The sequence below is a fragment of the Netta rufina genome, assembly GCF_964035555.1.
Source record: "Netta rufina genome assembly, chromosome: 22".
Classification (NCBI taxonomy): Eukaryota; Metazoa; Chordata; class Aves; order Anseriformes; family Anatidae; genus Netta; species Netta rufina.
This window is the reverse complement of record NC_140146.1, coordinates 4,509,490-4,532,380: the sequence shown is the minus strand read 5'-3', so window position 1 is coordinate 4,532,380 and position 22,891 is coordinate 4,509,490. Positions and strand designations below refer to the sequence as shown.

The 22,891-nt window shown below is 43.4% G+C and overlaps 1 protein-coding gene across 2 annotated transcripts; it reads left to right on the top strand.

Annotated features, from left to right (window-relative positions):
• Positions 1-16,220: 16,220 nt before the first annotated feature.
• On the top strand, positions 16,221-22,106 carry TARDBP (TAR DNA binding protein). 2 transcript variants are annotated; one of them, XR_014619082.1, is made up of 7 exons: positions 16,221-16,327; positions 16,634-16,886; positions 17,614-17,777; positions 18,825-18,965; positions 19,635-19,805; positions 20,171-20,758; positions 21,264-22,106. XR_014619082.1 is itself a non-coding variant. In XM_084300353.1 (6 exons), exons 2-6 carry the CDS (start codon positions 16,649-16,651, stop codon positions 20,699-20,701), a joined length of 1,245 nt encoding a protein of 414 aa, XP_084156479.1. In that variant the 5' UTR covers positions 16,221-16,327; positions 16,634-16,648; the 3' UTR covers positions 20,702-22,106. The 2 variants fall into 2 exon arrangements, 1 of the variants encoding a protein (XP_084156479.1); XM_084300353.1 differs by having other exon boundaries at positions 20,171-22,106.
• The last annotated feature ends 785 nt before the right edge of the window (positions 22,107-22,891 follow it).

Below are 22,891 nucleotides of genomic sequence, written 5' to 3'. Positions count from 1 at the left end.
GGACTTATGTCATTTTATTTTTAATTTTACTTCCATTTTTTCCCCAATCCCCCATTCTCAGCGGGTCTCAGAAAGAAAATACTTGTTTACTTCTTTTTTAATAGGGAAAATAAATGAGTCCAGGGATTGTACAGAGCTGTCATGAAGAGGAAAATGTCTAATGGTTCAATTCCCAGTTCTGTCACTGAACCACTCTGGGACTTGGGGAAAAGTCAGTTCGCCCATCTGTAAAATGGGATTTATAATGCGTTGCTTCTCGTGGGTATTGAAGGAGTACAAGTAGCATTGATGGAATGCTTCATGCACCTTGGATAGAAGGGGCAATAGCCCTGTGAAGTGCTGTCCTTAATAGATGCTTAGAGGAATTTCCTTCACTGTGGTACTTATCTGACCACAGCAGCTGAGTGCCTCACAACTACTGATGGATTTTATTCTATTACCTCTCTGCATTGTAGGATTGTTGCATGCAAAAATAAGGCAGATTGAATGAAATGGACAGTCACAGAGAATCTGTGGCAAAGACAGGGGCTAATCCTCCATATCCTAGATTTAGGCCACATCCATTAGACCTTTTTCCATAGTTGGTGTTTCGCAATCCGGATGCACGAAGGAAAGCCTCCTTCCCACATTAGTCAGTCACACTGAGACTCTCTTCCTAATGTATGAGGAAGAAGTAGTCTGAAAAGGGAGTTAACTTTTTTGCACATTAGTTTCCTCTCACATTTGTTATTCTTATATCTGATAGAGCTATTTTTATGCAAGAGTTTAGGCAGATGTTAATCCAGTTATCCACAGCGGATGCTCTAGCTTCGATGGCATAATACCTGAGGAATAGTTTAGCTTGCTCACTCTTCCTTATTTCAGGATAAATTTACAAAGACAGCCAAGAGTTCTACATACAAAAGACATCAGAAGGGATTGCTAGTGATCAGGACTTCCAAAAGATAGCGTCATGAAGTTCTGTCGCTCATAAGCTCAAGCTTGACTTCTGTTGGAGAGCATTAAAAAAATGCTAGGCAGAACCTGAGAGCAACAATGTCAGTTATTAAGATGAGAAAACCTAGAGCAGGGATAAGAGGAATAGCCGAGAAGGATAAATAACAATCAGGTTCTCGATACTCATGCACTTCAAAAGGAAAAAAAGAGAAACGCAACCACACATGTTTATATTTATTTCTTTGTGTTATCTACCAAGACATTTATCAGCCAAAGAAAGATGCAGACACATGGGTTGTGTAAGAAACTGCAGCAGGCTTCCACAAATTCAACCAACTCTGAGCAAAATCTGTTTTTAAATAGAGTACCTGCTAAACCCTTTAAAAAACACTTCAGTCCACCATGACTCAATGCAGCTCTCCTCATCTTTATGGTTTTTCACCTGCTCCCAGGAAAAAAGGCAGTCAGTTGGTCCACCCAGATAATCCCAAGTGCCACAACAACATCCTCTTCAACCCAGCCCCCCCACAAAGGGATAAAATGGTCCTATATACTCCTTTCAAGCATATTATAAAAAGATATCTTGTACAAAATAATTTGTAGTGTCTACCAACTTGAGATTTACCCCAGAGAAGGAACACACTCCAGCCCAACTCCCTCCAGTCTCTCAGACTCCAGGACATCAAATTAACCCCCTGCCAAATTTACTACAAGCCATCTGACCATACCATTTAGCCACAGTAAAGACAAAATCTATACCTAGCTGCAGTCAGGAAAGCAGGCAACTCTGTTGAAAACCTATTTATATCACTCAAGGAGATCAATGGAGAGCCCAGGCCTGGAGGCCAGTGACCTTGGATTGACACAAAACTTAAAGGAAAAAAATAATGGTGTCAGCTCAAGAGACCACAGCTGTTATTTCCAGAGAGTTCAAAAGAGAGCCCTACAACTTACTGATTAAGAAAATGCTCAGCTAGGGATGGATTTTTGGAAATCAGGTAAATAAAATACTCACCTGTTGTTGGTACAGGAGCCAAGGCGCAGAGCTGCTTCTCCAGGGAACCTCAATGGCCAAACACACACCATGCAGGCAAGACCCTCACACTAACAACCCCCCCTCACTCTGTCCCAGCTGCTACCAGGCCTGGTGGGACACCAGGAGCGACACTTGCAGGAGCTTCTCCTCAGGCTGTCCCAAACTGAGGGCACAGCGAGCTCTCCACAGGCTGCCTTCAGAGAGGGTGCTCCCTTAGGGGCCTATCCTGCCTGAAGAAAACTGACAAGCAGACAGAAGAGAACAGGTGAGAAACCTGTTGTCCCCAGAGGCAATAAAGTGGATTTTCAGCCCTGGGATTTCTCAGTTTTGCCCCAGCTCCTCCATAAGTGCTCCAGCACAGAGCAGCAACAAGTGCTGAGGCAAACCCAAAGAGCTCTCAGAGCCACAAAATGGCGGCCAATGGTGCCCTGCTCCTCCCTGAGGCAGCACAGGGAGCTGTGTGGATGAGGAGGGTCAGGCTCCTGCACAGCCAGCAAGGCCGGACACCAGTACCACCAGTGCTCCAGCACCAAGTTAACAGCCCTGGGGGGTTGTTAAAAAAAAGAAGAGAGAAACAGCAGCCCACTAGGGTGTACCCTGCCTCACAGGGGCAGCAGCCCTGAGGCAGCATGGACCCATTAGGCACAGCCCTAGCTACTAGGATCTATTTCTCCAGTGCAAATTTCAACCTTACCAAGGCAGGGCTTCCAAGAAAGGCTTTTGAAGGCAGAAGCAAAGCCCCCACCCTGTCACAGATGGCTGAGATTTAGAGAGGAAAGCTCGGGAAAAAAAAAAAAAAAAGTGCCCTGCCCAGCTGAGGTTGTGTGTCTGGTAAGTTATAGACTGGTGTAACTCATAACTGCTAAGTTGCAGTCTGCTGAGGTTATAGGCCTCTGAGTGCATTTTATTGTTTAGTTTTCAATTAAAATGACAAAGATGAGCTTCTGGAAGCAGCAGGTTACAGAGATGGTGATATTCAGGGAGAAGAAAACGTAAAAAAATTATTTCTAGAGCAGTCATTGACTACCAGTGCAGTGCTGAGTAGCATGTCAGCGTACCTCTGCTACCTTCAGCACCTCATTTTTCTTTAAATTAAGGTGTTTTTTTTTTGCCCCCTCCTCTTTAACTTAAGATAAGAATAGACTTTGAGGTCATGAGTTTGTATTCTGTTGTATTCTGTTGTGTCCATCTAGATTACCGGGATGCAAGTCATTAGCAACACTGACCATACTCTACACTTCAACTTTGCTTAGGAACTTTTTTATTATTGTTTCTCCTCGTGGAGAGAGCCAGGAGGCCGATCCCCAGACTGCAACCAGTAGCTCCCACTCAAGGTCCAGCACCAACCCAGCTGGCTGCTGGAGCAGAGCTGGCTGCCACATTGTGGCCTGCTCCCCCAAACATCACATCTGGCTGATGTAAAACACACATGTTTTGACTGAAGCTTTTTCTTTAAAATGCCAACATTAAAGGAAGGTTTGCTTTGTAAAACTGAAACTGTAAAACTCTTCTGAAACTCAATCTGGGGGATTAAAAGAACCACATGAAAAGGGATAAATATGACCTGGACATTCACTTCCTGTGCAGAAGTTCGCTGAACATGTGCCTCCCAGCCTGTCAGTGCGGGATGAGACCTTCTGCTCTCGTTTTCAGAAGGGAAAGAAAAAAGGGAGAAGAGAAGGAAGACAGGAAATTTTGCAAACTGACAACTCTTTTCTATTTAACAGCTAATTTCAGGAATATTGTTTTCTTTACAGTGGTATCTCATTCACCTTAAACCCAGAAAATAACACAACTAGTAATACAAAATTTAGTATTAATATACAACCTGTTCCTACTCATCCTTTACAGTGGCCAGGTCTTGATCCCACTTTTAACTGGGAGTTAGTGGCAGAACTCCTTTGGATTTCAGTGGGAATAAGATCAGACCTAAAGATGCTGTGGACTGAGTCCAAGGAGTGTCTGATGATGTACAGAAGAAATATGTGGATAGACAAACAGATCTTCAGTTAGTAAGAAAATGGCTCACTTTCAAACAAACTAATGCAAGATATTTATATCAGTATTGCCCATTTCAAGTATTAAAACTCATATAGCTGGGTTCTGCAAAACAACCTGAATATTGAGACTTAAAAGAAAAAAGTCAATTAAGCACTCTCTGTTTATGTTTCCTAGGTTTTGAATCTTTAAGAAGATAGAACATTTTCTTTGCCACTAGGAAACTACTGGAAGCTCTATATTTCTTAAAACAAAATTGACATTGTGATTTATTATAGTATGATTTCAGACGATGAGATTAAGGATAAAATATATAGGAACAGGCAATGTATTAGTCACTTGTTCTCAAAAGAATTTTCTAATCCAAGGCCCCAATAAACTGGAATTGCAGAGGACAAAATACAGTATAATGTAAAACTTGGCATTTCCATTTTGTTTTGGCAAAAAATGTCCCTTTATCTTGGTGAAGTTTCACAGAAGCCAGTTATGCTGTCTTCTACATTATGTTAATTTGGCTTCTGGCTGTGTTAATTTGGGATTACTTTTTTTCCTCTTTTTCTACATAGATGATGCTACTAAATGACACTGAAAATGACATCAATTGTCCGCTAGTCGTAATTGGGAGAAACACAATTGGCATAGATAGGGAACACAGCACTGAATCCAAAGGCAGAAAAGCGTTGGACACTTCATATGAGATGTTGTGGGGCACCTTCTTGCACCACTGGCTTGTAACTGATGCAATAGCTGACCCTGTGGATGCGCGTGCAGGGTCCAGCTTGAATGGGAGTTTGAAATTCTCTGTAGTTTGGAGTGTTTGAATCTAGAATTTGTCAGTTCAGTCCAACTGTCTTTATAGAGTTTTTTCTTTAATTTTAGAGTGATCAAGTCTGTGTCACTGCTGGTATTCTTGAATGCTCTTCCATCTTCCCTGCATAAGGTATAGAAACCCCATGCTGTAGTATTTTTTTTCCAAATACTCTCCATCTTAACTGGGTTTGATCTTTGAGATGGAAGGTTATCTTTCCACTTGAAAGAAGTGGTTTTCTAATTCCCATTGAAGCTTTTCACAACCTCTGCTATTGGATGGAGCTATGGTTTTTTGTTTGTTTGTTTGTTTGTTTGTTTTTTAAAGGAAGAAAAAAAGCCTTCTGTTTCATCCTAGTCAAATTAAAAAATAAAAAATCTTATAGTTAGTTTCAAGCCATAATTCAAAGCAGAAGAGGTGAGTTTCAAAGTTGTTTGTTCTATGGAGAAACACCAGCTCCCAAGTTCTTTCCAAATCAAAAGTGGACAGTTCCTCAGTCATTTCCAAGCCGGAAAGAGGCCATTTTATGAACCAGAAAGCATCCATTTTCTGCGTCAGTCCTGAGCCAGAGAGGCTAGTGTCTGAGTCAGTTCCAGGGGGAATGTTTGGCACTTTTCCAGGCTTGGGAGTGTTGCTATCACAGCAATTGTTTGGTGATGCCATCCCAATAAAGCTTCATTATGGTGTTCCTCTTTCTATAAACTTCAGTGCCCTCCAGTGTCCCCAGCAATCACTTATCTAATATTAGGATATTAAAAAATATGGAAAGATTTTAAAGAGACTTATTAAAATGCAATTAGCAGCGTGTACGACTTAAGCAGTGAGATTATTTTAAAAAATGACTTGATTGTGTGGAATGCCACGCACCTTACAGAGATAATAAAGCTGCCAATCAAGTCCATTTTCAAATTAGGAAATTTTCATTCTTTTTTTACAGCCCCCTAAGTGAATATTAAAACTGATTATTAACCTCAGAGTGTAGCAGCGGCCCCTAAGCCTGTAAGCTCAAAAAGAGAGGTTTCATAACTGTTGGTAGCCTGGGCTTCATTCCCCATTCGGACTGAGATCTCTGCTTATTTAAAGGGACCGTATTCAGCTTTGAATAAAGACATCTGAAAAGCCTGGATGAGACCCTTGTTTGGAAAGAGGCAAAGCTCCAGATCTTGACATTGCAACCTGGGACTCCAAAGCAAACTGCCCATAATGACCCTGCCTCGATATTGCACAGCAGAGTTTTGCCATCAATAAACTGCAGATAAGACTGCCCCCTCATGTCCAATCTGTGAATCCCACCAAATCGTAAAGCTCCTTGGCACGTAACCTTCATTTTGTTTAAAACATGCTGATTAAATGAATGCTGATGTGGGAACACATGCCTTTATCATACTGCTGTGCAGAGGTTCTCAGTGTATGTTATTACCTGCTATATGTAAAAACACATAATTTACCTTGCCTTTTTATTTTTTGTCCTGAGAGTCAATCAAGTGTGACAATTCCTGCTGTTTGACTTTGCTGGCACTTTTATTTCACCTATAAAGAAGATCTTTCTCTGGGAAATTAAGTCACATCACTGACATGTTACTCCTTTTGCAGTGCTTTACTCTGCTGTCAGAGTGGATTTATTGATGCTTCCTGGATTTCTCTCCTCAAGCTTGCAAACTGGAAATGATGAATTCTCTAGAAGCTAGCAAGCTGTTTCTTGACTTGAATGCTTTATTTTGGGACAAATACAAAGATTCAAAGGGAGTGGCTGAGGAGGGGCTATTCACTGATTCAGACTCCAAAACAGGAGTATATTTAGCATGTCTTTAAATATATGCTTAAATTTACCTTTCCTGATCACTTTAGGACCACGCACAGACCTGAAGAATGTGCCAGGCTGCTCGCTGCTTTGTAAGAGTGACAGTCCAGACAATATCTAAACAGTGAGAATGTCACTGAGTTTGAAAGTATCTAGGATATAAGTTACTCGACTAGCACATATATCTTATGACCATAGCTCCCTCTGGAATTTAGCTATGGCACCTGGATCTATTTAAGATTTGTGTGGATTCTATCTACACATCTTTTCAAAGTAAATAATCTGCCTGGGTTGGATAATGGGGGTTAGGAGGATGACAAATTGGGTTAATAAAATGTCAGCGAGAGCCAGGTTTTAAGTCTGGAATGAGTCACAAGTGAAACAAGTTTAGTGGCCACAGTTCACCCTTGATCTTGAATTGGTATTTGTCTACATTGCTGAATAACCACATGTGATCCAGTATAATTCAGCATAACTGACAATCCAGCGTCGGCAATATTGTTGGGGTGGAGGAGGAGGAAAGATATTATTGCCTCTTTAGAATCATGTCACTGTTAATAAATGCTGGAGAAACAGGAGCGGTAGGGATGGTGTTATACTTTTCAGGTTTCAGGGCTGAAAAGAAGGACCCCCAGCACACTGAATGTCTTGACTTACTGCTGAAGTTGGCAGTTTGCCTCTCTTCTACTCCCCATTGCCTGGAGCAAGCAAGTATTCTGATGAAGCAAGCTCACTGATGAAGCTGGTCTGTGTGGGGAATGTACGTGGAGTAGTTTAGTATGCTCATCAGGGTGAACTTAATATTGGTGATATTTTATGGGTCTGATGGCTAGAAGAGAAAGATACGTAGTCAGTTAGGATCGAGGTATACCAGTGAAGACATATGGAGGCTGAGGAAGGTACGCTGCAGGTGAATTAGTAGAATTCTGAAAATAAGTGTAATTTTTTGGCCATTTCTATAAACAACTATTTATTGCTAAGCAAATGTAATGGTGAGTGGAACCACACTGGCAATGACAAATAGAATTAAGAAGATGTAATGGACATATAATCTTTGGGTTCCTGAGATACTAAGTGTATGGTAATGCCAGCTCAGTAAATAACTCATATATTAACATATTCTAAAATTAGATCGAGAAAAAACAGCTTTCACAAATACTGAGATGATTCCTGGCAGAGAAGAAAGATTACTGAGAAGGTTTGAGTAAGTGCTGTGAATGGGTGACTGCCAGGCTGGGAAGCAAACCTCCAAAGGCACGAAGACTTCGTCCCAGAAGCTGTCTTGTGTTTCCTTGATTAGGTCAGCTTCAAGAAAAGCCTCACCGTGCATGCTGACAGAGCCAGACATGAAAAGACCATGCTGCACCTAACACAATCCTGCCAGCTTCAGCTGTGACAGCAGGAATTGCCCTGCAAGTCTGTACTCCAGAAACTCACAGCACGGTTATACAAATAGTGAAGAAGCAGCAGAAAGAATCACTACTGACATGTAGTGATTCAAAGACTTCATGATAAACGACTGAAAAACTAACCCTGCATTTTGTAGCAGCTTACTGGGACAGATAACTTTTGATCTAAGTATTCCTGAACATGGAAGAAGTGAAGAACTGGGTGATCCAGAGTCTGCTTCTTTGTTCTTCTCCCCTCCTAAAAATATACATGGAAAATCTGAAACAGAAATCTGGATTTTTCTTTGTTAGAAAAGGGGAGAGGGAAGAATATCTAAAGTACACCTTCACTACAAAAAAGCAGTTCCAAAACCTAGGATATTGCCATCTCCTCTGAGCTTTCCTAACCCAAGCTGTGTGTTGAATCCCTGCCTGACTCCTCCAGGTTCGCGTAGCTGCAGCTCAGCAGTCCCCTCCAGGTGTCAGCCTTGCACTTCACATGAGATTTCCTTCCCTCAGCCACATCTGGAATGATGTGCTAGGTTCAGTGGAGATTCCTGTTGAGATCAGCGGAGCTGTTAAAATATTAAATGTATTCCCTAACTTCATTTCAGGAAAAATGCTGAAATTGTTATTACAGCCCTGCTAGGCCTACCTCGCAACTGCAAAACCATCTCAATGCCACTGTGTAAGGGAGGGGATCTAAATGGGCCCATTAGCTTTCTACAGTATCTGCCAAGAGAGCTGTGAACATCTGCCAGCCCAGGCACGGTTCAGCAGCCAGGACTTTCGGTCTAATTTTTTTTTTTTTTTTTTAAGGATATAATGGACATGACTGTCCTTTCTTTGGCCTTAATTCCTAACCACTTCCCAAGATACTAAAAGCTTCTGCTCTCCTTTGCACTTTTGCACATAAATCAGAGCTGTGCTAACATTTTTCTGAATTGGATCTTGCAGGAGTAGAGCCACTGGAGGCTAGAATGAAGATGAGCACATGCAGGCCCACCACAGCATCTAAACCTGCTCTGACTTCAGGATTAAGATCATTGGCAGGGCTGTTTAGGACTATCATTGTGGGAAAGACACCAAATATGTAAATGGTGATTGTCAGACAGTTGTAGCTGTAGGATTGGGCAGATAGTCTGGATGTCAGAAGCGAGATTGCCTTCAGGATGTTGCTGAAGTTCATAATATCATTCAGAATTGCTACAAATCTTTAGGTAGTTCAAATTTGGGATGCCTTATTAAAAAGGCAGGAGTAGGCAATAATAGTGAAATCCTTAGGCAGTGAGAAGGAGTCATGGCAAAGCTTAGATATGTGGTATAGGTGGGGGAAGCCTGCAAGAATATGTTTGGTTCAAACTGAACTGTCTTTCAATTGAGTGGATAGAAATTAGAATCTCAACACAGTCTGCTAACTTAGTAGGTTTTGAGAAGGCATCCGTGGATGAGAAACTGGGCTGAGTTCAGGTGTTTAATCCCTGTAGTGTAGGCTGCTGAAGAGCTACCATGTAGCACCAATTTTCAGTAACTACTGAACTGGGAAGGCTTCAAATACAGGCTACCGATGGGTCCAAAGGTCTGTGTCCTATTAACTGACATGACACAACCAGTAAAAGCTATAATGAATGTGGTTTCCCACAAGGTCTTTCAACAAGTCTGAGTGTCTCAAGGCTTTTACAGCTGTTAGGAGAAGGTTTGTCATGAGAGCACAGTTCTGGGTGTCACATGTCACCAGTTTTGCACTATGGACTTTCAGAATGACCTTGGGCAAACTGGCTTACCTCAGATTAACTGGTTGGGGTTGGATTAATTGTATTATAAATGTAACGATGCTAAAAAGACATGAAAAAACTCAGAAAGCGAAAGATAGAAGTCTATCACCCCTGGCAGTTTCAACTGCACAAAAAGTCCATTTGGTCACATCTGGTTGATCAGTAGCTCTCACCACTCTCATCAGGAATGACTTTGTCTTCTACATGCATTAGTTCTCCCCTTTCCATAGCTGTCACCTATTTCTCATGTAAAGGTCTCGCTCTTCTTTCAAAATTACCTGTATTAAGGCAAATTATGTGTTCTCCTCCTCTCCTTGTTGAAAGTCATTTACATGAAGAATCACGGAACTGAGGTTATAGATACTGGGGGAGGGATGCAGAAATATAGCTAGGAGTGGAAATTTGGGTGGACCTCAATTTATGGTGGACAGCCAAAGAACAAATGTTTGATGTCACAGTAAATCACCTATATTGCAAATGATTTAAAATAATGAAAACCCATATGCATTAAATTTTGCCCTGTACATCCATTTGACGTATTTTAAGTAGACAAAAGATAGATTTTACATAAATCTTCAGCAAATGTACTTCAAAAAATATCACCAAGCAGGCAGTACAACCAAACCATTTTAAAAACAGTCTTTGTCTTACACTTGAGTTCTTGCTTCAGTGTGCATGGTTCAGAAACAGCGAGAAAAAATACCCCTGCCTTTCTGCCCACCCCTTAACGCCTTAAGATAAAAGAAAAAAAAAAGGGGGGGTGGGGGGGAAAGGAAAATGCTATAAAATAGCTTTTAAATAAACTCTTCCAAAGTTGTCCTTCACACTATTCCAGATCTTACAGGAATAGTTGCTACAGCTTCCCCAAGTCACCTATGGCTTTACCTTTGGAGGATTCTATTTCTAACTTCCAGTGTAAATGCTAATGTTTGTATTCAATATTTAGGGTCTCTGTCATACACCAACAATTGCAATTTTAAGGACCTGAAGCTAGCTCTCACAGCTCCCCATCTGTGGATTTACTGCTTTGGTTTATGATAATATGTTTTGATGGAAGTTCCACTCCTGTGCTGGGAGTTACTAGAAAATATAGAGGGGGGGGGGAAGAAAAAAAAAAAGGCTCTGAATCACAGCTCCAGTATACTGTAAAAGACAACAAATTCCTTTGGAAGATACCTGCCACATCTTCACCAGGAACTTAGCTCTGGGAACTGACTAGCTTCCTCTGAGAATCACGGGTGGAAAATCTTCCCAGGCTCTGCTGTGGATGGTCCAGAAAGACTAGGGAGGTGACTTGCAGATGGTGTGATGTGACTCTGCCAAACAAAACAGAATGAAGTTAATTTTTGCATTCTCTGTGTACAAGATGCAAACATTTGGCCGTTCCCACAGGTACCAATCAAACAAGATGGTGAAGATGTCAGATACTACCCGGTGTTGTGCTTTGAACCTTGATTTTCAGCTTCTAAAGGCAAGACTCCTGTATATAATCACAATGACAAACTCCACTAACTTAAATCCTCCAAGTATGCCGTGTCTGCTCCTAATTCTGCGAGCTAAAACAAGTGGGTGATATTTTATGCTAGCCTTGCTCTGCCTGTATATTAGCTGGCATTTTTCTGGGAGCCTAGAGCACAAAATCAGGGAAAGCATTTCCTGAGAGCACTGCTCTGGCGTTACCGTGGGTTACTTTTGCCTTAATAGGCAAGAATTAGTAACCGCGTCAGCAGGAGCCGTAAGAAAAAGCTCCAGCACTGCTGCTTGCTCGCTGCAACAAGAAGGCCATTTGTGCACAGCCAACAGAAGCACCACTCCTGCTTCCATGGCTTCCACCTGCTTTCTGAAGCTATTTGCAGCTCCGGAGCAAAGGTAGCCGTCAGCACCCACTTGCCACCAGTACCCCTGGGAGCTCAGAGGGTCTTTTGTCACCAGCGCTAGGTCCCAACTACCACACAGTGATTTTCCTCCCTCACAGAGCTCCCAGCCAGGTGCACCCCTCTGTATGCCATGGGGCGCCACCACACCTGGGTGGCTGACCCCAGCTGCTTCCAAGACACAACCACATCGATCTAGTCAGCCCCTCTCTCAGATACCTTCACTGCCTATTCGGATTGTTTCTTCCTCCACTAACACTCAAAGTCTGGTGGTAAAACAAGACACAGCAGTGACTCTACGTAGGGTTTCAGTTAGGGAAATATGGACAAAGTTTTTTTTTTTTTGTTTTTGTTTTGTTTTGTTTTCTTTCTTTCAAAACTACTATTAGTGCTGAAAGGACCCAGGCTGATGGGCACTGAGTCCTTCTAGGTCTCTACAAGAGTTGAGCATATAAAAAAAAAATCTGACTTCAATTGCATTTGCTGTGCGCTTAAAAAAAAAAAAAAAAAATCAGTTTTAATCAGTTTTGGAAGAGTTAAGTAAATAAGGACATAAAATAAGGAAGGAGGAAACCCTGCCCCTTTAAGGAACAGGACTAAACCATTAAAATTGAGGTAATTGAAATCATGGCTTTTTAGGATCATGGGAAAAATTGCCTGAAATGTGTCAGGCACTGTAATGAAGTCTCAGAAGCTGCTTTAACTAAAGGGATTAGGAGGAGCGTTGCTGTGAGAACAATGGACTAAGTGATCTTTCCAGGTACTTTACATGGGCGGAAGCTGCTTGTTTTGTTTAACAGAAGCCTTTCTGTAAGTAGTTGTTTTAGGCACCTAGGTATTAGTAAATTTTTACATTGATAACTTGCAAATGAACTGAGTTGAATAATGTTTGTGATCTCCTTTATAAAACTACTGCAAAGCTGATGTGAGATTGGGTTCAGCATTTAAGGCTTAAAGAAAAAAAAAGTGAAGACTAACGAGCACTTTCATGTTTTAACAACCCCTCAGGGACAGGGAGTGATTTAACACCACCACAGTGGGTTTGTGATGGTGGGACTGTTCCTGCCTGCTGGGAGCTGGAGAGGAGGCAGAACATCAGCAGCCTGGTAGCAGGGGCTGGGACTGGTGTGCTTATGGCTCTGTAAGGTATGGCTCTGTGTCTTCTCTGCTTGGAGAGACAAAAAAAAAAAAGGTCTGGTGAGATGGATAATCCGTACTGGGGAGCTCACAGTTAACGTTCTTGATTGCTTTTATTCCATATGCTTATTTCATTCTCCTTTGTTTGTGTGTGGAAAGTTCTACTTATGGTAGGCATTTCTGGGGAAGGGAGGAAGTAATTATTGCAAATGTCCTTGTGGTGACAGCTTTTTCCAAGAGGAAGAGAGGAAGATCAGTATTGTAAAACACTGCTCCCTCTTTTGCATGTGTGTGAATGGATTTTCAACTGTAGCTAGGAAAATGAAATACTACTGATCCTGTTCCTTCAGGGGAATGGTATCTGTGATATACAGCCTGTTTAACTGGAGGCTCAAATGGCTTTAAATGACAAAAAGAAATACGTAACCGAAGGATGACCTGTTCCTTTCGGTTACTACATCCAGGGTGGTCTCTACTTGGTGCACATGGCAGAGAGGACACTGCTTATGAAGGAGCAGGGGAAGGCTGATTAAAGGATGCAGGCTGCTTACCGGCACGTCCTTGGGATAGTGACAATGTAGCTCTCTTTCTTTTTTTTCTCACTAAACGTATGTAGAATGAGAACCATCACAGAGAATGCAATGTTTCTAAGTTGCTCAGACTTTTCTGCAGAGAATGCTTGTTTTGTGCCCGGAGAGGCGTAAATGTGATCATCATCCTTCCACTCAGAGCAAAGCAGGAGACACTTGATGTGAAGAAGAGATTCCCACTGAGTAAGGGTGAGAGATGCAGCTTATAAACTATTGGCAAAGCCAGGCTAGGTTCTGACTGCACTGATAAGCCATCATTATTTAAATCTTTTTTTACTGATCTAACTAAAATTAGAAATAGGCCCGAGCACTCCCTGTTTATCAGTACCCGTTTTGTTGGTTTGTCTCTTCCTTTTATCATGAGGTTATATTTAGGTGCCCATTGATGTTCCACCCCGAGTGCTTTGGGGAGAGTGAACAGCTGATCATTACACTCAGTTTGCTTGTACCCATGAGCACGCTTAACCTAGAGCAGCAAATAGTTATTGTATTGCATTTTGTTTTGTGCCTGTGGGCACACTTAACTCAATATACATGATGGCGAGTACCACGGTATTGCATTTGTCTGCACCCATGGGCACTGTGAATTGCCAGTGTGAGAGAACTGGTGAATTAACTAGCTGCGTGCCCACTGGTGTAGTTACTTCAAGAGCAATACTACTGCTAATTGCTTAACTTAAATCTAATCATAAAGCTAAGCAACAGAAGGAAAGCACTGTAAGAATCCCAGTTTTTACAGTAAATGGATAGTCACATTTGTTTAATTTTAAGCTTGTTTGTAGCAAAAACTGAGGAACAAGCTCCAGAGGCAACAGTCTCTGTGAGTAATTATCCTCCTTCCCCTGCCTGTTTTACAGGCAGCAAGCTGCATCGAGCTCATTGCTCTCTCCAGGCTCCTGCCTGCACAGAATCTAGTTCAGAGTTGATGCTTATTCTGCTCATTAATGAAATTACCACCAGATGATTTGTTAGATAGAGGTCACTTTGGCTGAATGCCATGACAACCTCTTCAAATAGCATGATTGCTAAACTATAGCTTTGACTTGAAATAGTGCAGTAGGTAATGTTGACATGCTGCAATTACACTCAGTCCTCACAACGTGTTCAAACAACGCCGGCTGCCTCTGTGCTGACTTGGCAGCGCCAGAACTGGGTTTGGGATGTGTATTGTGGATAGCTAGAAAATGTAGGAATTTCTCCTGCTTAGGTGGAGCACAAGCTTATCTTGTTAGCCTGTGTATTGTCGGGTCCTCTTAGAACTCTAGTGGGAAAGGGTAATTAAATAAGGCTGAGACTACGGTAACGAGGGCATAGATGAGCTAGGTTTCAGTGGTGCTGCAGCCTACTTTTCCAAGAAATCTTCAGTGGGAATCTGAAATACTCAGGTGTTCTGTATAGATTGATGCAAGGGACTGGATTAGCCTTTCTTAGCAGTAAGGTCTCTATCTTTACTAATAAGATTTCTTATTTCTATTTTTTAGGAGCAATGCAAGGAAGGTCACATACCCCACATGTGGACTGGAGGAGTGGCACAAGGGACCAGGTGGGAAGCCAGGAGGTGTAAGGTGGTGGTGGAATTACTTTCATAAAGGTGGTATGGCGTAGCCCACTGGTTAGGTCCCAGAGCTGAGCTGATTGGAGTAAGCCCTGCAGTACACTCTTCTCTCACCCGATGGTGATGGCAGGCAGGACTTCAAAATCCTGCCACCAACCACCCTGGGTGGCTTCCCATTCGTATCTTGAAGCAGAAACGGGTTGTGTTACAGATGTCTCTGCTGTAACTTGCAACTAGTGTGACTGATTAATGGACCAGATATGCTTATTTAGTTAAGTATCAGAATAAAATAACTTGGAGATGTGAAATGGCAATTATCCAGACATAAAGTATTTAGAACTGTAGAATAGCTACCGATTTATAGCTTTATGGTGTTATCACTGTGAAGTACACAACTGTGGAGTTTATCTTGAGGATTATGGTACCAAAACCAGATCAGTCTTAGAAAAGGAACCAGGCCAGGTGGCAATCACCATGTTCCTGGAACCTTTCTCTCTCAGGTGGCTGTTCTGCACCACCTGTATAGGCTGAAGGAGCAGATCAGGGTCAGCCCTGCAGCCTAGCTGGCAGCTGTGACTGCAGCTTGGGAAAACTCACAGCTGGCTCTTCTCACGGCTTTTATAAGTGTCAGAAAAGTGGCGTGAGTGTGCCTTGGCCATTGGAGTTCCTAAATTTGATAGTTTGTATATTGAGGTTTAACTGCTGAGCCTCTTCATTAAGCGAGGAGATTCTGTCTGGCACTAAGTCGTGCTATGGCAAACCTTAAGTACTAAAGGACAGCGTTAAAACTCCTACACCTTTCTTTAAAAACTTCCACCACTCCCAAAAACTATTTTACCTCAGGCCATAGCAGGACGCCGCTCTGACCCCACCGCTTCCCCCGTCCGGGGGAGGGAGGCGAGAACAAATCACCTGAGGGGATTGATTAACGAATTCTGAGCACGGAACCGAGCTGCCGCCGGCCGGCCTGGCTAACACAGCTCCTCACAGGGCGGGCAGGAGGGCGCTCAGGGGGGTGGCCCGGCCGCCATGGGGGCTGTGAGGGGGCCACCGCCCCTTCCCGTAGCCCCGCGCGCGACGCAGGCGCGGCCCGGGCCGTACCACCGGTGCCTTGCGGGGGGGGGCAGCACTACCGGCAGCCGCCCCTTCTCCGTTTGCTGCCGCCGCCCCGGCTCCGTTGTCTGCCGTTTCGGATGGAGCCGAGCGGAGCCGCAGCCCCGGTCCCGTAGCGCTCCCCGCAGCCAGGCGTGCCCCCGCCGCGCTGTTTCTCTCCCCCTCTTCCCCCCCCCCGGTGCTGCGGGTGGTTCGCCCCGCGGCCCGGCCCGGCCTCTGAGGGGGGCCGCGGCCGCCATTTTGTGCGGCGGCAGCGGAGGGCGGCGGGGCGCTGCGCGGCACAGGGCTCCCGGAGACGCCGCTCCCTTCGTGCCCGGTGAGCGGCAGCGAGCGCTCGGGGGTCCTCTCGCTTCGAGGCTGCCGGCAGGCGGGGCGCTGGAGGGCTCGGGGGCTCCCCTCAGCCCTTTCCCGGCGGCTGGGCCCGGCCCCGGGCCTTGGGGAAGTTTCGCCGGGCCCCGGCAGCCGCCGCTGTGGGGCCTGGGTACGGCGGGGCCGAGGGTGGGGGCCGGGGGCGTCCTGTGGGAAACACGGGGTGGTGGCACCGTGAGGGCAGAACGGGGAGCGCCACGGGACGCTGAGGGTGGTCGCTTATGGCTCTTCCCCCCCCCCTTGCACGCCGCAGTGAGTCCCCGCGAAGATGTCGGAGTATATCCGGGTGACGGAGGATGAGAACGACGAGCCCATCGAGATCCCCTCGGAGGACGACGGCACCGTGTTGCTGTCCACCGTCACGGCACAGTTCCCCGGGGCCTGCGGGCTGCGCTACAGGAACCCGGTGTCGCAGTGCATGAGGGGCGTCCGGCTGGTCGAGGGGATCCTGCACGCCCCAGAGGCGGGCTGGGGGAACCTGGTCTATGTCGTTAATTACCCCAAAGGTTTGTCAGTGCTCCTTCAGGCTTTGGGGCGAGCGTACGGTTGTAGTGAAGAGGTCCACGTGCGCTGCTGCTAATGTAACATGGCAGCGGCTGCTTTGAAACCTGATTTACAGAAGTGCCGTGACTTTAATCACGTGTCTGTCCTGCAGAGTAAAGTTGACTCCACTGAGTTTTCAGATGTGCAGTAGTCTTTTTAATTCTCTAGCTGCGGAGGCACTATCGTAACAAAGTTTTGCATTATCTTTGAAAGAGTTTGCAGTCTAATACAGACTTTCTGAAGACTGCTGTGTACTCACAGGTAGGGCCTCTCTTCAAGCCATGATTTGGTCAAAGGTACTTTTTGAAAGACGCTCAGGAGAAGAGCAGCCTGACACATGCACATACATTCCCTCCAAAAATTTATTTTAAAGTTCTTGTTTCAAACACTTGACTTGTCCATGTCCTTGTAGGACTCTGAGTATTACTGGATGGTACTTTAGTAAAATAACACAAACTCAGGTTACATTTTTGAGGAGGAATTAAATGTAGACTGTTCTTTTTTTTTTTCTCTTAATACTTGCAGACAGTTGGCTATGGATCATCATAATAAGCACCAGCAGCAAGCACTTGTTTATCTAGCCTGCTTTTTCTCATTGTAGTCTATGGTTTTATACCGTGCTGTTCATAATTAGTGGAAGCAATTTCCAGACTTAGGAGGATGCTTTCTAATGAACATCTTTATATTCAGATAATAAGAGAAAAATGGATGAAACAGATGCATCGTCAGCCGTGAAAGTAAAACGAGCAGTACAGAAGACTTCAGATTTGATAGTCCTAGGTTTACCCTGGAAAACCACTGAGCAAGACTTAAAGGAATACTTCAGTACGTTTGGAGAAGTTCTCATGGTGCAGGTAAAATCCTTTTGCAGTTCAAGTAAGGAGGGATGTTATTCAGAAAGGAGTCCTCAGATGAAGCCAGTGGAAAGAAATAGAGTCATGTAATTTCAGAGCAGATCTGAAGCAGCGTGTCTGTTCCTAGGCGGTGTTTTGTTCCGTGAGCTTTGTAGCTGCAGGCTTGCGTAGGTACAGAGACAGGAGTCTTTGGAAGTGGTAATTCATGCAGGTGGACTTAATGGTACAGGGTTTTTTATGAGCTCTTTAATTTATATTAGTTATTAATTGTTGCAGCTAAATATGTGTGTGTTTATATGTATCTGTTAAGGAACTGGAGATTGTTGTGATGGGAGCGTTTACAAGCCTGATAAACTTTCAAACAGAACTTTTTAGTAAACTCATTCAGGAACAGCACGTTCCAAGCAGGTGGCTACTCCTGTGTTAGCACTACTTTGTTAGCGCAAGACAAGCTTGCTGCAGTTTTCTTGTCTTCTCTTTTCATGCGGGATATTTTTATTCTCACAAAAGGGGGGATCTCACCTGACCCCGGGACACTCAGTTTGTTCTTTATGTTCTGTACCTTTTGTTACAGCCATGTAACAAAAAAGCCTTTTGTGCAGCCATGCCTGTTTACCCCTTTGGCAGTTGCACTGCTCAAACAGAACATTTGGCAATGCCATTGCAATGCTACAAAATATTTGTATCCTGTTCTGGGTTATGTTGTTTTAGTATGCTAATATTTGGGCTCAAAGCAACTGGAATAAATTTAAAGTTGTAGGCGTCACAGGCCTCTGCTGAGACTACAGAGCTTTAGAGTTAGTTCACTAGGAACAGGTAGGGGGATTGGACTAGATATTCTTTCAGGGTCCCCAACATTCTGTGATGCTTTGCATGCAAGGGGGTAATCAAAACTTTGTATGTACTCTTTCCTGGTGATCTTAGTATCAAGGGTGATAGAGGAGATGACTCAAAAATAGTTTGACTGTTATGTCACAAATACAAGCACACTACTGTGTTCTTTTTAAGTCTGCTTTTTTTTTTTTTTTTTTTTTTTTTTAATCTTAGGTTAAGAAGGATATTAAAACTGGTCACTCAAAAGGTTTTGGTTTTGTTCGGTTTACGGATTATGAAACCCAGGTGAAAGTAATGTCTCAGCGACACATGATAGATGGAAGATGGTGTGACTGTAAGCTTCCCAATTCGAAGGTACTTTCATGTTGCCAATTTTATTTTATCAAACGTTCACAAGTACACTTTTTTTTTAGCAACTGTGTTAAGTGAGCAGATGAACAGATTAACCATCCATTCTTGGATGTGACTTCTGAGTCTGTGAATAGACAGGACAGGTGAGAGTAGGGAAAGAAAATAACGAGGACGTGGGTGGACAGGGAGTGAAAAGCAGTGTTGGGGAAATAGTTACATCAGGGAACTGAGTACGGATAGAAACCTGAAAATAACATGTTTTACCATCGAGCAGGACCTGCTTAACTTGTCTGCTGTGTGAATAAATGGAGAATAAAGGAGGCAGAATGTACAACTTAGGAAAGGTCAGAATGAATCTTTTGTTGAATTGAGAACCAAATCCAAAGCTTCTGTTTGTGTATTTCCTGTGTGTATACGCAGTTGCATACAGCAGAATGACCTGTCCTGCACTGGCTTTGTCACTGTCCTTAACTAGAAACAAAGGTAGCAACAGTTGATCTGCACCAGGGTGCAGAGTGTACCAGGTTCTCTCTCTGAACAGAACGTCTTAAACTTTCAAACTTCCTTGTCAGTCTGTAGGACAGGCTAGATTGAAAGAGGCCCTTTTGGGAAAGTTGCTCAATTCTCGAGTAATTGTGAGTTTTGTTAATTGCTCTTTTCAATTCTCTTCAGCAAAGTCCTGACGAACCTTTGCGCAGCAGAAAAGTGTTCGTTGGGCGCTGCACTGATGACATGACAGCAGATGATCTCCGGCAGTTCTTTGCTCAGTATGGAGAAGTGGTAGATGTCTTCATTCCTAAACCCTTCCGAGCTTTTGCTTTTGTTACGTTTGCAGATGATCAGGTAAGTTAAAATATTTTAACCTCAAATTCAGGCAACCTGTGTTTCAGCTTGATAGTGTGTTTGTATCTGGAATGCCACATGAAACACTTGTCCATTGCCTCATTAATTCCAGTGGTGTTAGCTTGACTTGATCTATGGCATTATGTAGGGTTACTCAGATGCTTTTGGACAGACTGTACTCTGCACTTAGTGCAGTAGCAAGTGTGAAGATAAAACACCTCAAATTGGATTAAGTATACGTACACTTCTTTTGCAGGTTAAATATCTGCTCAGAATCTTGTGGGCTTTTTTTTGTCTTATACTGCTGATAACTTTTTAAATCAAAAAGAATAACCTATATTTAATTAATCCCTTATTTCTTATAGGTTGCCCAATCTCTTTGTGGAGAGGACTTGATCATTAAAGGAATCAGCGTACATATATCCAATGCTGAACCTAAGCACAATAGCAATAGACAGTTAGAGAGAGGTGGAAGATTTGGTGGTAATCCGGGAGGCTTTGGGAATCAGGGGGGGTTTGGCAACAGCAGGGGAGGCGGGGGAGGGCTGGGTAACAACCAGGGCAGTAACATGGGTGGGGGAATGAACTTCGGAGCCTTTAGCATCAACCCTGCCATGATGGCAGCAGCGCAGGCAGCCCTGCAGAGCAGCTGGGGAATGATGGGCATGCTGGCCAGCCAGCAGAACCAGTCAGGGCCGTCGGGAAACAACCAGCCTCAAGGCAACATGCAGCGGGAGCAGAACCAGGGGTTTAGTTCAGGAAATAACTCTTACGGCGGTTCCAACTCGGGAGCGGCAATAGGCTGGGGCTCGGCCTCGAACGCGGGCTCCAGCAGTGGGTTTAACGGAGGCTTTGGTTCAAGCATGGATTCCAAATCGTCAGGCTGGGGAATGTAGACGCAGTGGGCTCTGATACTGACTCTATGGTGGGAAGTCAAATTTTTCTAACTCATGGTAAGTATACTGTAAATTACATATATACTAAAGTTTTCCAAATCAGTTTGTTCAATGTGCAGTATATTCAGCAGTATTTTTGACATTTTTCTTTTGTAAAAAAAAAAAAAAAAAGAAGAAGAAGAAAGGTAAAAGGAATTTTATAAGTTTTGTTACTTAACTTGTTGGAATACTGAATGTTTGGAAGTGGACTGCTGTTTGCCTGATAGGTAAACTAACACTACAATCAATAGGAAAGGTTTCTCCTGTAGTACTTTATCCCTTGTTTCCCGGCTACCTGAATTCTTTGCATGTTCAAAATGGAAACCATTGGTCAGAAACAGCATTCTCTCCCTCTTGTTTTTAATTTGCTCCCACCATAAGAATCTCCAAGTGCCCCAACTGGAGAACACAGTGTCGTTTTTCTGTTTTGTTTGTTGGTTGTTTTGTTGTTTTGTTTTTTTTTTTAACACTGTCTCCCCTCCATACTAAAGTACGATATGAAGGCTTCATTTAATCTCCGCAGTTCATCTCATTTCAAATGTGTATGGAAGAAGCACTTCATTGAAAGCAGTGCTGTAAATATTCTGCCTTAGGAATACTTCTGTCTACATGCTTTCTCATCCAAGAATACTTCATCACACTGCACATGCTGCGTCTTAGACGGTGGGTGTTCCATTTTTATCCGCTACTCTTTATTTCATGGAGTCGTATCAACGCTATGAACGCAAGGCTGTGAGATGGAACCAGAAGGCTGTTTGAACTTTTGAAACCTTGTGTGGGATTGATGGTGGTGCCGAGGCATGAGAGGGCTGGTATGTGCGAGATAAAGGAGAGAGCGCATGCAGAGACCTGGTGGTGCATTATGGGATTTTATTTTACTTGGCGAGATGTCTCTCAATCCTGTGGCTTTGGTGAGAGAGTGTGCAGAGAGCAATGATAGCAAATAAAGTACGAGTGTTTATTGCATTCAAAGGACATCCACATGTGGAAGACTTTAAGTGGGTTTTATACCTAGTTAATCAATTAGTTGAATGTGTTTATGTGAAACGAATATTTGTATTTTTTTTCCCTTATGTCAACTGCTGTGAATGCTGTATGGTGTGTGTTTTTTTTCTGTTAATGATTTGTAAGTGTGGTAATGTGAATTGAAGATGATGGGGTTTGCGATGAGAACATTGAGCTTGTGGTGTGCTTTGCAGTAGCTCATGCAGCAGAGATCACTAGCGAGCTCAGTGTGCCTCTTCAGGGTGGAAGCTCCACTGTGTAAGATATCCATAAGAATGCTGTTTGCTGCAGTTTCGTGTTTGGATGCTTTTTATAAGATTTGTCACTGTAGGAAATTCTTAAATAAAACTGATTTAAGTAATATGTGTCTTTGTTTTGCAGCCCTGAATGCAAAGAATTCATAGCAGTTAATTAATTTTACTCTTTTGAGATGAACTTCTGTAAAGTTTTTTTTTTGCAGTAATTCGGTTTGTTTCAGATAAGCATGCTCTAAAAGTTGACAAGTCAAACGGAGCCACCACTCATCACGTATCGATACCTGACACCCAACCTTAAGCCATTGTATTTTTGCATTGTTCAGTGATGCGTATATATCTAAAATCCAGTTCCCACAAGTTTGGGTGTCTGCACCTAGAATGGTAAGCAGTTCCCTCCAGATTGCATCTATACCAAGGAAAGTTATTTTTTCAGGAGTTGGCGTGTGGGGGGGTTCATGAGAAGTCTGGAGGGGGGACAAACACTGTCAGCTGTATTTCTGTCTGTGGCATCTCCTTTGGGGATGCAGGCTTTTAACCTGTATTTTTAGACCAGCCCCCTTGATGGGAAGTAGGGTTCTGCAACACTTCTAGCTCAGAAGAAAGCTCTAAATTCATTTTTAAAACTAGTCACAGAAAAGACTTCCCAGCTGAATAAAGCATTAGATGAATGTATGTGGATTTTGTCAGAAGTCTTATCTGGAAAACAATGTTTACTACAAGTGCAAAAGCGCCAACAAGAAGCAGATTCTTAACAAAGAGCAGGATGTTTCAGGGGAAATTGTTGGAAAATTATTTCCACAGGTGGCAGGAGCTTGAGGAACTGTTTAACCTACTTGCACTTGAAGCCCACTGAAGATTGATCCATATTCTTATACACTGTACTGCTGCG